This window comes from Suncus etruscus, chromosome 9 (assembly GCF_024139225.1).
Source record: "Suncus etruscus isolate mSunEtr1 chromosome 9, mSunEtr1.pri.cur, whole genome shotgun sequence".
Lineage (NCBI taxonomy): Eukaryota > Metazoa > Chordata > Mammalia > Eulipotyphla > Soricidae > Suncus > Suncus etruscus.
In genome coordinates this window covers 96,828,474-96,841,236 of record NC_064856.1, presented here as the reverse complement: position 1 = coordinate 96,841,236, position 12,763 = coordinate 96,828,474, and the positions used below count along the sequence as shown (strand labels likewise).

The 12,763-nt window shown below is 55.3% G+C and overlaps 1 protein-coding gene across 1 annotated transcript; it reads left to right on the top strand.

Annotated features, from left to right (window-relative positions):
* Positions 1 to 470: 470 nt before the first annotated feature.
* Positions 471 to 11,874, top strand: PACSIN3 (protein kinase C and casein kinase substrate in neurons 3). Its single transcript, XM_049779698.1, has 11 exons — positions 471 to 551; positions 5,101 to 5,172; positions 5,420 to 5,510; positions 5,640 to 5,796; positions 7,552 to 7,787; positions 7,879 to 8,034; positions 9,820 to 9,995; positions 10,137 to 10,257; positions 10,380 to 10,516; positions 11,012 to 11,133; positions 11,424 to 11,874. Exons 3-11 carry the CDS (start codon positions 5,457 to 5,459, stop codon positions 11,537 to 11,539), a joined length of 1,275 nt encoding a protein of 424 aa, XP_049635655.1. The 5' UTR covers positions 471 to 551; positions 5,101 to 5,172; positions 5,420 to 5,456; the 3' UTR covers positions 11,540 to 11,874.
* The last annotated feature ends 889 nt before the right edge of the window (positions 11,875 to 12,763 follow it).

Below are 12,763 nucleotides of genomic sequence, written 5' to 3'. Positions count from 1 at the left end.
CCACCGGTCCATCTCAGGCATCAGGAATGCGCCCCCCAAAAGCCCAAAGCTGCTCGCTGAGCATGGGGGGGTTTGGAGAGGGTGACCCCGCTCAATCTCGCATAAGATGGGCCTGAGCTTCAGCTTCCAAGTCTGCACCATGGAACCCCAGATGCTTACAAAGCGGGTGGCTGCGAGTCTCCCCGCAAAGCTGCACCCGAGGAAAACTACTGTAGCACAGTGGGCCCCACCACCACCACCACCACCACCACCACCAGCAACCCAAGCTGTCCCGCTTCCACTCGGTTTAGCCAAGATCGGGGAGGGGCGCGACACTCCCTTGTCACCCCCGATCGGCCTGTGCCCCTGGACCCCCCGTGTCCCCCCTGCGGGCCGGCCGGTGGGGCTGGGGCGGCCGAGCCGGAGGAGAGGCGGGGCCGGGGGCCGGGCTTCCCGGGGGAGGGCCCGGCGCTGCGGGAGGCGGTGGCCCAAGCCCGGCGGCTGCTGGAGGACTCGGGCCGAGCGTGGCGGGACCCCCCCAAACCCCAGGCGCCCCGGAACGACACGACTTGGTGAGTGCTGGCTGGCAGCAGGCCCCAGCGTGAAAACTTCTCCCGCTCCCCCAAGTTGAACTCTAGGACCTATTCCCGCCTTCCCCTTGCAGCTTTTCGGGGAGCCCGCCACCACCCCTACCCAGTCACCCCACTCTTTGCGAGGAGGGGGAACCAGCGAGCGCCGAATTGCGCGGGGGAATCAGGCTCACCCCCACAATGGGCAGGGGCGCGCCGGGGTTGGAGAGTCACCCCACCCCAGGGCACCCCCACAGCGGTTCTCCGGGCGAGATCCCAGAGTGGCCTTGCTCTTTCGCGAACCCCTTTTTGTTGCAAATAAACCCCAGATCCCCAGCCCATGCGCTCGGGCCACCCTCTGGAGTTCCAGGGGTGCACCCCCTCGCCTCGGGGAGGCCCGCAGCCACACCCGCTCCAAGACTAAGTTGGACAAATTGGGTGGAGGTGTCGGGGTGTCCCCCCCAACTCTCTACCCGGCCTCTCCGCGTGGGTTGGGCCGGACCAGGGCCATCTCGGAGGCAGGGGTTGGAGGCCTGAGCCGGGCGGCCGGCCGCTGCGTGCCGAATCTCGGGGTGCGGGTGTGCGTCATCCGGGATCGGGCACCTCGGCCGGCAGGTCGGGTTTCCAAAAGTGCCCCTTTGTTATGCCCCTCCCTGGCCCGGCCTCCTTCTCCTTTCCCCCGGCCACCCCTTCCCCCAGCCTCCCAGGCCGCTCCCGCTGCTGGTTGCTGGTTGCAGCCGCTCCTGCTGCCTGCCTGTACTTTTGCTCTGGGATTCGAGCAAGGCTCCCTTTCCTGGGCCTTCAATTGAAGTCCCTGGGCGCGGGAGGGAAGAGGCCCATGGGTGCAGCGTGTGTGTGTGTGTGTGTGTGTGTGTGTGTGTGTCAGGGCTGAGGATGGGCAGGTGGCCTGGGGAAGAGGCCCATGGGTGCAGCGTGTGTGTGTGTGTGTGTGTGTGTGTGTATGTGTGTGTGTGTGTGTGTGTGTGTGTGTGTGTGTGTGTGTGTGTGTGTGTGTGAGGACTGAGGATGGGCAGGGTGGCCTGGCCGCGCCCCTCACTTCCAGGAGCATGCCCTTCTCTTCTGGGTCCTCATCTCTGCTTCTCAACCCTCTGCTTTGGCACGGGCAGTTCCGAGAAGACCCCAGAAAGTGTCTCTCTAGCTTGGAAATTTGTTCTCTTGAGCACTGGCCACCCCCGAACGTGCAGGTTGATCTGGGGCTCTGTACAGGCCTGGAGGCACATGGGTCTATCTCCCACATACAGGGACCAGGGCACCGGGCTGCCCTCTCTGCTAGACCCAGCCGGCGCTGCGGGGCCTGGCTGTGCCTGGGACTTGGGTTGGTGTTTGCTCTGGGAGGCCCGGGGAGCAGTGCCAGGCCTGCACACACAGCTTGCTCTGTTCTGGGGCCAGAGCTCAGAACGGGTAGGGGGCAGCTTTTCCTAGGATGAGCGAGTAAGACAGGCCCAGACCCTGGATACTTGACAGGAATGCACCGAAGGGCGTGAGATTTACAGCTTCAGGCTGTTCCACCTGGTTGGCAAGTGCTTTCAGGGCACAGGGGACAAAATCAAGACAAAGCCTGGGAAAGAACTGGGTGCCCTTTCCTGCTCTGTGCAAACCTCCCTAGGCAAAACTTTTTTTTTTTTTTGCAGTGCAGGGATTGAACCCATGGCCTCACACATGTAAGGCTAGTCAAATCCCCAGCCCAACAATGGTGTTTTCTTCCAGGTGTTAGTTACTGGTGTCATTGCCTTGAGAAACACACACTACCTCTTTGAAAGCCTCTGTCAAGATGGCATTTGTTCTGTCAATTGTACCCAGGGGAATATTGGTCTGAGGAGGTGGCGAAGGATGTGGAGCTGGGCAGGCATGAAGGAAGGAGGCCTGGAGGACAGACCAGAGATGCAGCCTCCATTGGAGTCTGGGTAGGAGCCCAGCAGCACTGTGGCTGCACTGCTTGAGTGGGGGTTTGTGTCCATGTACACTCTGTCCTTCCACTCCCTTGAGCTTACTTAGGGAGGAAATGATGTCTTTCTAGGGACTTGAGTGTGGATTGGGGACAGCTGGGATCCAACTCAGAGGCCAGAAGAGCATGGCCCTCTGTATCCTAGAGGCTCTAGGCTTGATCCTCCTGGCTTGCTGGAGAACAGTCTTTTGATTGGTTTATATCAGTGTCACTCCACAAGAGTCTCTGACCCTGGGCTTTTTTTTTTTTTTTGGGTCATCTGGCAGCGCTCAGGGGTTACTCCTGACTCTGCGCTGAGAAATTGCTCCTGGCAGGCTCGGGAGACCATATGGGACTCTGGGATTTGAACCACTGCCCTTCTGCATGCAAGACGAATGCCCTACCTCCATGCTATCACTCAGGCATCCTGGGCTTTTTTTTAAACTCCCTCCAGCTTCCCTTCCCTTTGTTGTTGCTGATATAGTTGTGATTAGAGCAATGAGGGACATACACACACATACACACATGCACGCACACCCAGGCTGAGGTGTGATTAGGTCTCGAAGCACACTTAAGGGCAGTACACCCAGAGCTTGACTGTCTCTCACTGAGTTTTGGGGCTGGTGGGTAGTCTTAGTTGAGATGTATAAGTAATGGGGGTCATCATGGTGCTCCCACATAATCCTTGCCAGAGTTGTGCTTCCTGGCCATAGTGAGCACACATCATCTTTATAGTTTTTTTTTCAGGCCACATCCGTTTGATGCTCAGGGGTTACTCCTGGCTGAGCACTCAGAAATCACCCCTGGCTTGGGGGGACCATATGGGATGCCGGAGGATCGAACTGTGGTCCTTCCTTGGCTAGCGCATGCAAGGCAGACACTTTACCTCTAGCGCCACCTTGCCGGCGCCTATAGTTTTTGGTTTTTATAGTTTTTGTGGGGGCCATAGCTAGTTGGTGCTTGGGGATGACTGACTGCTAGCTTGGTTTTCAGGGCTCACTCAAGCAGTGCTCAGGAGATAATGCAGAGTGAGGATAAAAATCTGGGGACTGCCACATCAAAAGCCTGAATTCTGGCCCTTCCAGCTGTCTTCTCTGATACCCCCTACCCCCAATCAATATATTATTTTCAGCATTAGCATTGAGGACCAAACCCAGATCTTCATGCATGAAAGGCATGGTGGGCTTTACCGCAGGGACAGCACCGGTCCATGCATATCTTCATTGTGGTGCTTGCCAGGTTGCACCCCTTTGTTGAGTGTGTGGTGCAGTTGGACACTACGTGTGTTACTGGGACTGCAAATGCAGGGCTGCCAGATTCACATAGCTATGGGGATCATGCTCCATACATAGAGGACCTCCGGGATTTGAACCTGTGACCACCATTTGCTTGCAAGACAGGTGCTCTAAGTTCCTGCATTCTTCTTCCAGGCCAAATCTGGCCTGAAGGTGAGATGGAACTGCTTGTTGCCTATGGAGCCCTCTGGAAACCTCAATGCTATGGGACACAATCAGTGTTTCCTTGTGCCTGCTGATACCCTCACATCATTTGTCCTTTGCCTGGTTTGCATGTTACACCAGCCCTGGGCCAGAAGTACACGAGGGTGGAATTGATTTTTTTGGACTGTCCCTGGTGGTGCTTACTCCTGGCTTTGTGCTCCCGGATAACTCCTGGAGGGGCTCTGGGAACCAACCATACGAGATACGAGGGATTAAAATTGGGTTGGCAGGGAGTGCAGTGATAGCACAATGGTAAAGCATTTGCCTTGCACATGGCTGACCCAGGACAGACCTGGGTTCGATCCCAGACATCCCATATGGTCCCCCAAGCCTGCCAGTAGTAACCCCTGAGCGCTGCTGAGTGTGGCCCCAAAACATAAATAAAATAAAAATTGGGGCCCGGAGAGATAGCACAGCGGTGTTTGCCTTGCAAGCAGCCGATCCAGGACCAAAGGTGGTTGGTTCGAATCCCGGTGTCCCATATGGTCCCCTGTGCCTGCCAGGAGCTATTTCTGAGCAGACAGCCAGGAGTAACCCCTGAGCACCGCCGGGTGTGGCCCAAAAACCAAAAAAAAAAAAAAAATTAAAAATAAAATAAAATAAAATAAAATAAAAATTGGGTTGACTGCATGTTGTCTGCATTTGCATAGCAAAGCAAATGTCCTTTCCATTGTACTATCTCTCTGGCCCCTCCAGGAAGTGGAATTGTCATCTTAGGCAGAGTAAAAGATTCCTTAGGAGTGGACAGTAAGATGCACTTGTTTAGGCCTCCTGGCTCCAGCTAACTCTGCAGCTCAGGGAGCCAGGAGGAGTGGCTGGCTGGGCACATTCTGACTTGACCGGTCTGGGCAAGTGTCCCTTATTCAAGGAAGGGCAGCAGGGCCCAACGTGGGCAGATGTCCTCTTCTCTCCTTTGGAGGGGAGTAAGGCCCTCTGCCCACCCCACCCCCACCTGCCATCTAATCCCCCACTGGCTGGATCGTGTGACTCCCCTGGTATTCTCCTGGCTGGAAGCTGGTGCCTCTGACAGCAGTTGCTATATCTGGGTAGCAGGGCACCGCCCTGGTCTCTGGGCCCCCGCCCTCACCCCCTGCTCTGTTCTGATTAGTTTCTACGCAGAATCCAACGTGGCAGGCTCCAGAACGGGACACTTGGTCCTTGAGTGATCTCTAGGCCCCAGGTATGTGTGTGTGTTGGGGGGGGGGGAGGAGGTGTGTGTTGAGGGAGGCAGACCCAGGGCGAGAGGAGGAGTTTGGGAAATGCCAGCCTATCCTGCTGACCCTTCCTGGAACCCCTTAACTCCTGCATTGTTCATATCTTGCTCTGATGATTCACAAGGTACTGAGGGTCAAGCCCAGGGATAGGAAGACACACGTTCCTTTGCCTCAAACTACAAGTCCCTTTGTTTACCCTTTTGCGCCCCACAGCCCCGAATCTGCCACCATTCCGTGCTGCGGGGACACCATGGCTCCAGAGGAGGACGCTGGAGGGGAGGCCCTTGGAGGCAGTTTCTGGGAGGTGAGCAGCTGAGTGGCACTGTAATGCCCACCAATCTCTGGGTCTGGCCACCAGGACTGGGAGGAACCCCCCTCTCAGCCTTCCAGGGCGGGGGCTTTCTCTGGCAATCTCCTTCTCATGTCTGCACAGGCTGGTAACTACAGGCGCACAGTACAGCGGGTGGAGGACGGGCACCGGTTGTGCGGGGACCTGGTCAGCTGCTTCCAGGAGCGTGCCCGCATCGAGAAAGCCTATGCCCAGCAGCTGGCTGAATGGGCCCGCAAGTGGAGGGGTGCCGTGGAGAAGGGTGAGCTGCTTGGGGGCTGAGTGGAGTATAGAGGGCCATAGTGAGGGAGTTGCCAAGGCAGGATAGTTTTCCTTCCTTCCCTCCTTCCTTCCTTCCATCCCTCCCTCTTTCCTTTTCAAAAACAGATGTTTCATGCTCAGGGAGATCTCATGAAATCAGGGAACACCGGTCTGGAAGCAAACACTGACACAGGAAATAACCCACATGAGGTTGAAGAGAATAAAACAGGTTTAGGAAACTTCACCACAAGCTTTCCGCATATTAGCAAAAGATACCAGCAGACAGATAGGCTAGTTGTGGAAAGTGAAACCAAGCAGTTTCTCCTTGTGACCTGAGGTCTTCATTGGGAAGAGAAGGACCAACCCCATGGGTAGAGAACAGGTCGAGTATGGGACCAATCTAGACATACTTCCAGTACATGAGTGATGAACACAAGCAAAGAAGAATAATCCTGAATAGAGTGAAAACCGTTTATTCCAACACTTCCCTCCCTCCCTCCCTCCCTCCCTCCCTCCCTCCCTCCCTCCCTCCCTCCCTCCCTTCCTTCCTCCCTCCCTTCCTTCCTTCCTTCCTTCCTTCCTTCCTTCCTTCCTTCCTTCCTTCCTTCCTTCCTTCCTTCCTTCCCTCCTTCCCTCCCTCTCTCCCTCCCTCCTTTCCTCCCTCCTTCCTTCCATGTGCTTAGGGCTTACTTTTGGCTCTGTACTCAAGGATCACTCAAGTGATCAGGGGACCACATGGGGTGCCTCTATACTATCTCTAGAGCTCAGGGCAGTTTCTTTGTGCATTTTTTCAGAGAAAACATTGACACTTTTCCTGGAATAAGGCATGGTCCTTTGATTTTATTACTCCAAGTGGTGCTATTCAGAATGGCAAAGTATAGTGAGGTCTTATGCACTTTAATTTTAGTTATTGGGTCACTGTGTTCTGGGTACAAGCAGTGCTTGAAAGACTGTGTGGTGCTGGGAATGGGATCTGGGTCTCCCACATGTCAGGCCTGCATTCAGCCCTTTGAATTCAGGAGTCTCCCTGACTCCTGACCCACCTAGGTTTTCTAGAGGAAAGTTGGACAATCTGAAAGATAAGTGACTTGCTTGATGTACCTTAGGAGGGAGAGCTGACTTGGTGTCTGGCTGACACACACAGCCAGGCTGCTTCTCCCATGGGCAGCTTTTAGGGGAGGCTTCAAATTGCAGCCCTGTGTTTTCCTCTCTGCTCTATGCTCAGGCCAAGTCTTTGTTTGTTTGTTTGTTTTTTGTTTTGGGGCCTACACCCGGTAGTGCTCAGGGGTTACTCCTGACTCTGCACTCAGAAATCACTCCTGGCAGGCTCGGGGGGCCATATGGGATGCCAGAGATCGAACCTGGGTATGTCTCAGTTCAGCTGTGTGCAAGCAAACACTCTACCTATTGCTCCAGCATCAGGCCAACTTTTTTTTTTTTTTTTGGTGGGGCCAAACCTGGCAATGATCAGGGGTTACTCCTGCCCTTGTGCTCAGGAATCATTCTTGTGCACAGGGAACTATATGGGATGCCGGTGATGGAACCTTGCACACAGGACCAGCTGTGTGCAAGGCAGGCATCCTATCCACTGTGTTCTCTCTGGCCCATCAGACTAAGTCACTTCACACCTTAGCTCCTTTTGTTGAATGCCAACATCTGGGCTCATCAGGGATAGTGCACTCCGTGGGGTACCCCCAGAGCAGCACCCACGGAGGAAGGGCCAGCTAGGTGATAGCAGCACCCCCGTTCCCCCTAGGCCCGCAATATGGTACACTGGAGAAAGCCTGGCACTCTTTCTTCACGGCGGCCGAGCGGCTGAGCGCACTGCACCTGGAGGTGCGGGAGAAGCTGCAGGGACAGGACAGTGAGCGGGTTCGAGCCTGGCAGCGGGGGGCCTTTCACCGACCGGTCTTGGGGGGCTTCCGTGAGAGCCGGGCAGCAGAGGATGGCTTCCGCAAGGCCCAGAAACCCTGGCTGAAGCGACTAAAAGAGGTGAGCTCCAGAGCTAGGGGTGGCCGAACCCTTGCTGGGGTCTGTGCCCGGGAGGTGCCCAGGCTCCAGACGTGTCCCGGCCCTGTGCCAGGTGGAAGCTTCCAAGAAGAGTTACCATGCCACACGGAAGGAGGAGAAGACGGCACAGACCCGCGAGAGCCATGCCAAGGCCGACAGCGCCGTGTCCCAGGAACAGCTGCGCAAGTTGCAGGAGCGTGCAGACCGCTGCACCAAGGAAGCCGAGAAGGTACCGGCTGGCCTTGCCCCTACCCTCTTCCTCACCTCCAGCCGGCTGTTTCTTGTGATTATTTTTTCCAGGGGAGGGGCACATCTGGTTCTGCTCAGTAGTTATTATTCCTGTACTCAGGAATCACTCCTGGAGGTGCCTGGGGGATCCTATGGGATGCCAAGGATCAGACCCCAGTCTGCTGCATGCAATTCAAGAACCTTATCTGCTATGCTATATCCCTCGGGTTCTCAGTCCTGTTTTTTGTTTGTTTGTTTGTTTGTTTGTTTTGTTTTGTTTTTGGGCCATACCCGGTGGCAGTCAGGGGTTACTCCTGGCTCTGCACTCAGAAATTGACCTCTGGCAGGCTTGGCAGACCATATGGGATGCCAGGAATTGAACCTGGGTCTGTCCCAGGTCAGCTGCATGCAAGGCAAACGCCCTTCCTCTGTGCTATCACTGCGGCCCCTCAGCTTTGTTTTTTTATGATCATTTTGTTGGATGAAAGGTCACAACCCACAGTGCTCAGTAGCTGCTTCTGGCTTTCTACTTGGATCATTCCTGTGGGCCCATATGAGGTACTAGGGATTGAGCCAGGGGTCATCGACATGTGCCAGTGCCTTATCCCCTGCTGGTGCTCCTTTAAAGGACCGACCTTAGAAAACATGAGGCTTGGGGTCAGAGAGATAGCACAGTGGTAGGGCATTTGCCTTGCATGCATCCAATTTAGGACTGATGGTGGTTTGAATCCCAGCATCCCATTGGTACTCTGAGCCTGCTGGTAGTGATTTCTGAGTGCAGAGCCAGAAGTAATCCCTGAGCGATACCGGGTATGACCCAAAACACTCCCCCACCCCCCAAATAAAGAAAACATGAGGCTTTCCCTGTAAGGACCAGGTGTGGGCTGGGCGATGGTTCAGTAGGCTGGAGGGCAGGCTGGATCTTTTTTGGATTTGTTTTTGGGCCACACTCAGAGGTGCTTAGGGCTTACTCTTAGCTCTGTGTTTAGGGATCTCTCCTGAAAGGCTCAGGTCAGCTGTGTGCGAGACAAAACACTCTACCTGCTATATACTATTGCTCTAGTCCCAAGAGAGCATGGGTTTTGATCCTTAATGCTATATGGTTCCCTGAGCATCTCCAGAGAGCACTGCCTGGAGATCAGTCCTGGCACACTTCAAGGTGTGTCTTCTTTTCCTGTCCCCACCATAAAACAGAAATCCAAAGAAGTGCAGTTGATGCTTAGGATGATTTTAGCAATGAGAAGACCTCCCCCCCTCCTTTTCTTCCTGCTTTGCTTGTCTAAATTTTCTCTGTCCCTAAGGTGCTGTTCAATTCCCATCTCTTCCAGGAATTCTCCTTGGATTTCTTTCACTCTCTTTAGAGTGAGTTTCATGTCCCAGATCTCTGTCATTCATACTGCTTGCCCAGGTGACACCTCCTTGGTGAGGTGGCAGTTGGAGTTTTTAAGGACAGGAGCTGGGGCTAATTATTCCTGACACTGTGGTTTTCTGTTTGTTTGTTTGTTTGTTTGTTTGTTTTGGTTGCCGGGTCACACCCGACAGTGCTCAGGGGTTACTCCTGGCTTTGCATTCAGAAGTCACTCCTGGAAGATTTGGGGGGACCATATGGGATGCCAGGATTGAACCAGGGTCTGTCCTATGTTGGCCGAACGCAAGACAAATGCCTTACTACTGTGCTATTGCTCTGGCCCCCCTGGCACTTACTTTGGGTTCCAGTCCATGGTAGGTGATTAGTACCTGGTGAGTCCTGACTAGTGCTCCCCAACCCCCCTCTACCCCACCCCAGGTGAAAACCCAGTACGAGCAGACGCTGGCTGAGCTGCATCGCTACACACCACGCTACATGGAGGACATGGAGCAGGCCTTCGAGAGCTGCCAGACCGCTGAGCGCCAGCGGCTTCTCTTCTTCAAGGACATGCTGCTCACCTTCCACCAGCATCTCGACCTCTCCAGCAGCGAGAGGTGCAGCCTGAAGTGGGCATAGGGCTCTAGATTCCTTGGCACCTCCTGCCTCCTTCCTTCCCTGCCAGCTGGGTAGAACTCACTTGGGAGGTACAGCCCAGGATTGCCCTGTCTGAAGGCTGTGCCTTGGTTGGACCCCAGGTTCCACGAGCTCCACCAGGACCTGCATCAGACCATCGAGGCAGTCAGTGATGAGGAGGATCTTCGCTGGTGGCGCAGCACCCATGGGCCGGGCATGGCTATGAACTGGCCGCAGTTTGAGGTTCGTCTTTCAGGTTGGGAATTGCGGTAGTCTCCCAGGAGTGGGACTGAGCCAAAGTAGGTAAAGGTAGTTGGGACAACCTTGGCTGTCACTGTTTGACCTCCTTTGCCCTGTCCTCACAGGAGTGGTCCTTGGACACGCAGAGGACTATCACCCGGAAAGAAAAGGGCGGCCGGAGTCCAGATAAGGTTACTCTGACCAGCATCATACCCACAAGAGATGGCACTGTGCCCCCGCCCCAGTCCCCGGGGTCCCCAGGGTGAGAGCCAGGAACCTGAGCCTGGGAAGGAAAGACCCCTCCTCTTTCCTGTTTCCACTCTCTTCACCTTGGAAGCAGATTGAAAATTGGCTAGGCTAGTGTCCACTTGAGTTGACATAATCCCTATTTTCAGGGTGGCTTTAGGGATGTCAGGCATTTCCCATGCCCCCTCTCATGGCTGCTCTGTGAAAAATTGGGGATGGCTCCGAGCATTCACAGGAGTGTGTGTGTGTGTGTGTGTGTGTGTGTGTATGTGGATGGCAAGGGGAAATCTGCAACCAACTTGAGAGAAACCAAAAGAAGAAAGCATACCCAAGAGAATAGTGTGTGTGTGTGTGTGTGTGTGTGTGTGTGTGTGTGTGTCTGACCCCGCATCCTCTGCCTCTCTCCTGCAGTGGTGGGCAGGATGAGGAATGGTCCGACCAGGATTCACAGGGGTGTGTGTGTGTGTGTGTGTGTGTGTCTGACCCCGCATCCTCTGCCTCTCTCCTGCAGTGGTGGGCAGGATGAGGAATGGTCCGACGAGGAGATTGCCCGCAAAGCAGCTGCTGGGATACGGGTGCGGGCACTGTATGATTATGCTGGCCAGGAAGCTGATGAGCTGAGTTTCCGTGCAGGTACCTTGAACCCCTTTCCTGTTCCTTCCCAGACACCCTTGAAGCTTGAGTAGGGTGTGATTTTGGGATATCCGACCTGGGGACACTTGACCAATTCTCTGAGTCCAGCCAAGGTCAGGACTCAGTATCTTCCCTGAGGCCTTACCTGCGTCTTAATCCCCATTGGATTCCTGGGGGGCTGCCTGTGACCTTCCTCTGCCTAAGCTCTCTGCTGCCCCCTTCCCCTCAGCCTTGACCCACTTGTGGAGTGGGGTCGGGGATTAGATAATGACTATGCCCTCTTCCCCCAGGGGAAGAGCTGCTGAAAATGAGCGAGGAGGACGAGCAGGGCTGGTGCCAGGGCCAGCTGCAGAGTGGCCGCATCGGCCTGTATCCTGCCAATTACGTGGAGTGTGTGGGAGCCTGACCTGCCTCAACGTCCCTTCTGTGATGTTCTCCATCCCGAGTCAGAGCCCAGCTGCTCTCGGACAGTGTCACCTGGGGGCCCTGAGCCCCGAACCCCTCTGTCTCCTGAGGAGGGAGGCCATCCCATGACCTGCCTTTGGGAAGGGACATTGATGGGCAGGGTTATCTGAGCCCCAGATTAAGAGAAGCACGGTGGGGAAGGGGGTGACAGAGTCTCCCCAGGAGCCTTGGGCTCAGTTCTTGGTCCTGTGTCTTGGGATTCCTGGGCGTGAACTTGGACTGAGTTTATTTCTGGGCTAGCAACACCTTCTGTGGTTCGTTCTAGTGTGTATTAAACTTGGGGAAGCAAAACGTGGTCTTGTTGGTATATATCTTTTTTCCCCACACTTCACCTTGCCAGAATCCAGAGGGCATCTGGGAAGAGGTCCTGAGAGGAGATTGTTGGGGCTAGAGTGCCTATGGACAGGGGGTGGGCGTGGGTTTGAAGCCTGTCTTTATAGTTTTTGGGTCACACCTGGTAACGCTCAGGGGTTACTCCTGGCTCTATGCTCAGAAATCGCTCCTGGCAGGCACAGGGGACCATATGGGATGCCGGGATTTGAACCACCGTCCTGCATGCAAGGCAAACGCCTTACCTCCATGCTATCTCTGCCCCTGGAGCCAGTCTTTATTTATTTTTGGTTTTTGGGCCACACCTGGGGACTTACAGGCGTTACTCCTAGCTATGCACTCAGAAATCGCTCCTGCCTTGGGGGGACCATATGGAACATTGGGGGATCGAACCATGGTCCATCCTAGGTTAGTGCATGCCAGGTAAACGCCCTACCGCTTGCGCCACCGCTCAGGCCCCTGGAGCTGTCTTGCTACTCCTGGCAGACACACCTAACAAGACTGGGGGGGGGGCGGAGAAGAAGGAGCCGGAATTTGGTCTTTCTGGCTGTGCTGGGGACCACGGGGCGCCTGTGGGGACTGTTAATCATTACTGGGCCTTGGGCAGGGGTGCATGTCCTCCAGCAGGCCAGGGAGGAGGTGGCTCCACCTTAAGAGGGCGGGGGGCGCCCAGGAGCGTTCCTCCCCTGGTTTGGCCCGCCCCGCGAGCCGTTCCTCAGCCCCTGATTGGCTTCTAGCCGGCGAGGGGCGTTGACTCAGCCGACCAATAGCGAGCCAGGGGCGGTGCCGTCTTGGCTACACTTCCCGCGTCCTCATTGGTCCAGAAGGCCACCAA

What these genes read in the sequence shown, in the direction of transcription:
- PACSIN3 (XM_049779698.1), top strand. Translation starts at nt 5,457, where the DNA reads ATGGCTCCAGAGGAGGACGCTGGAGGGGAGGCCCTTGGAGGCAGTTTC. An exon ending in GGCTGAAGCGACTAAAAGAG is followed by an intron (nt 7,788 to 7,878) that starts GTGAGCTCCAGA and finishes GCCCTGTGCCAG; the next exon opens with GTGGAAGCTTCCAAGAAGAG. An exon ending in GACCTCTCCAGCAGCGAGAG is followed by an intron (nt 9,996 to 10,136) that starts GTGCAGCCTGAA and finishes GTTGGACCCCAG; the next exon opens with GTTCCACGAGCTCCACCAGG.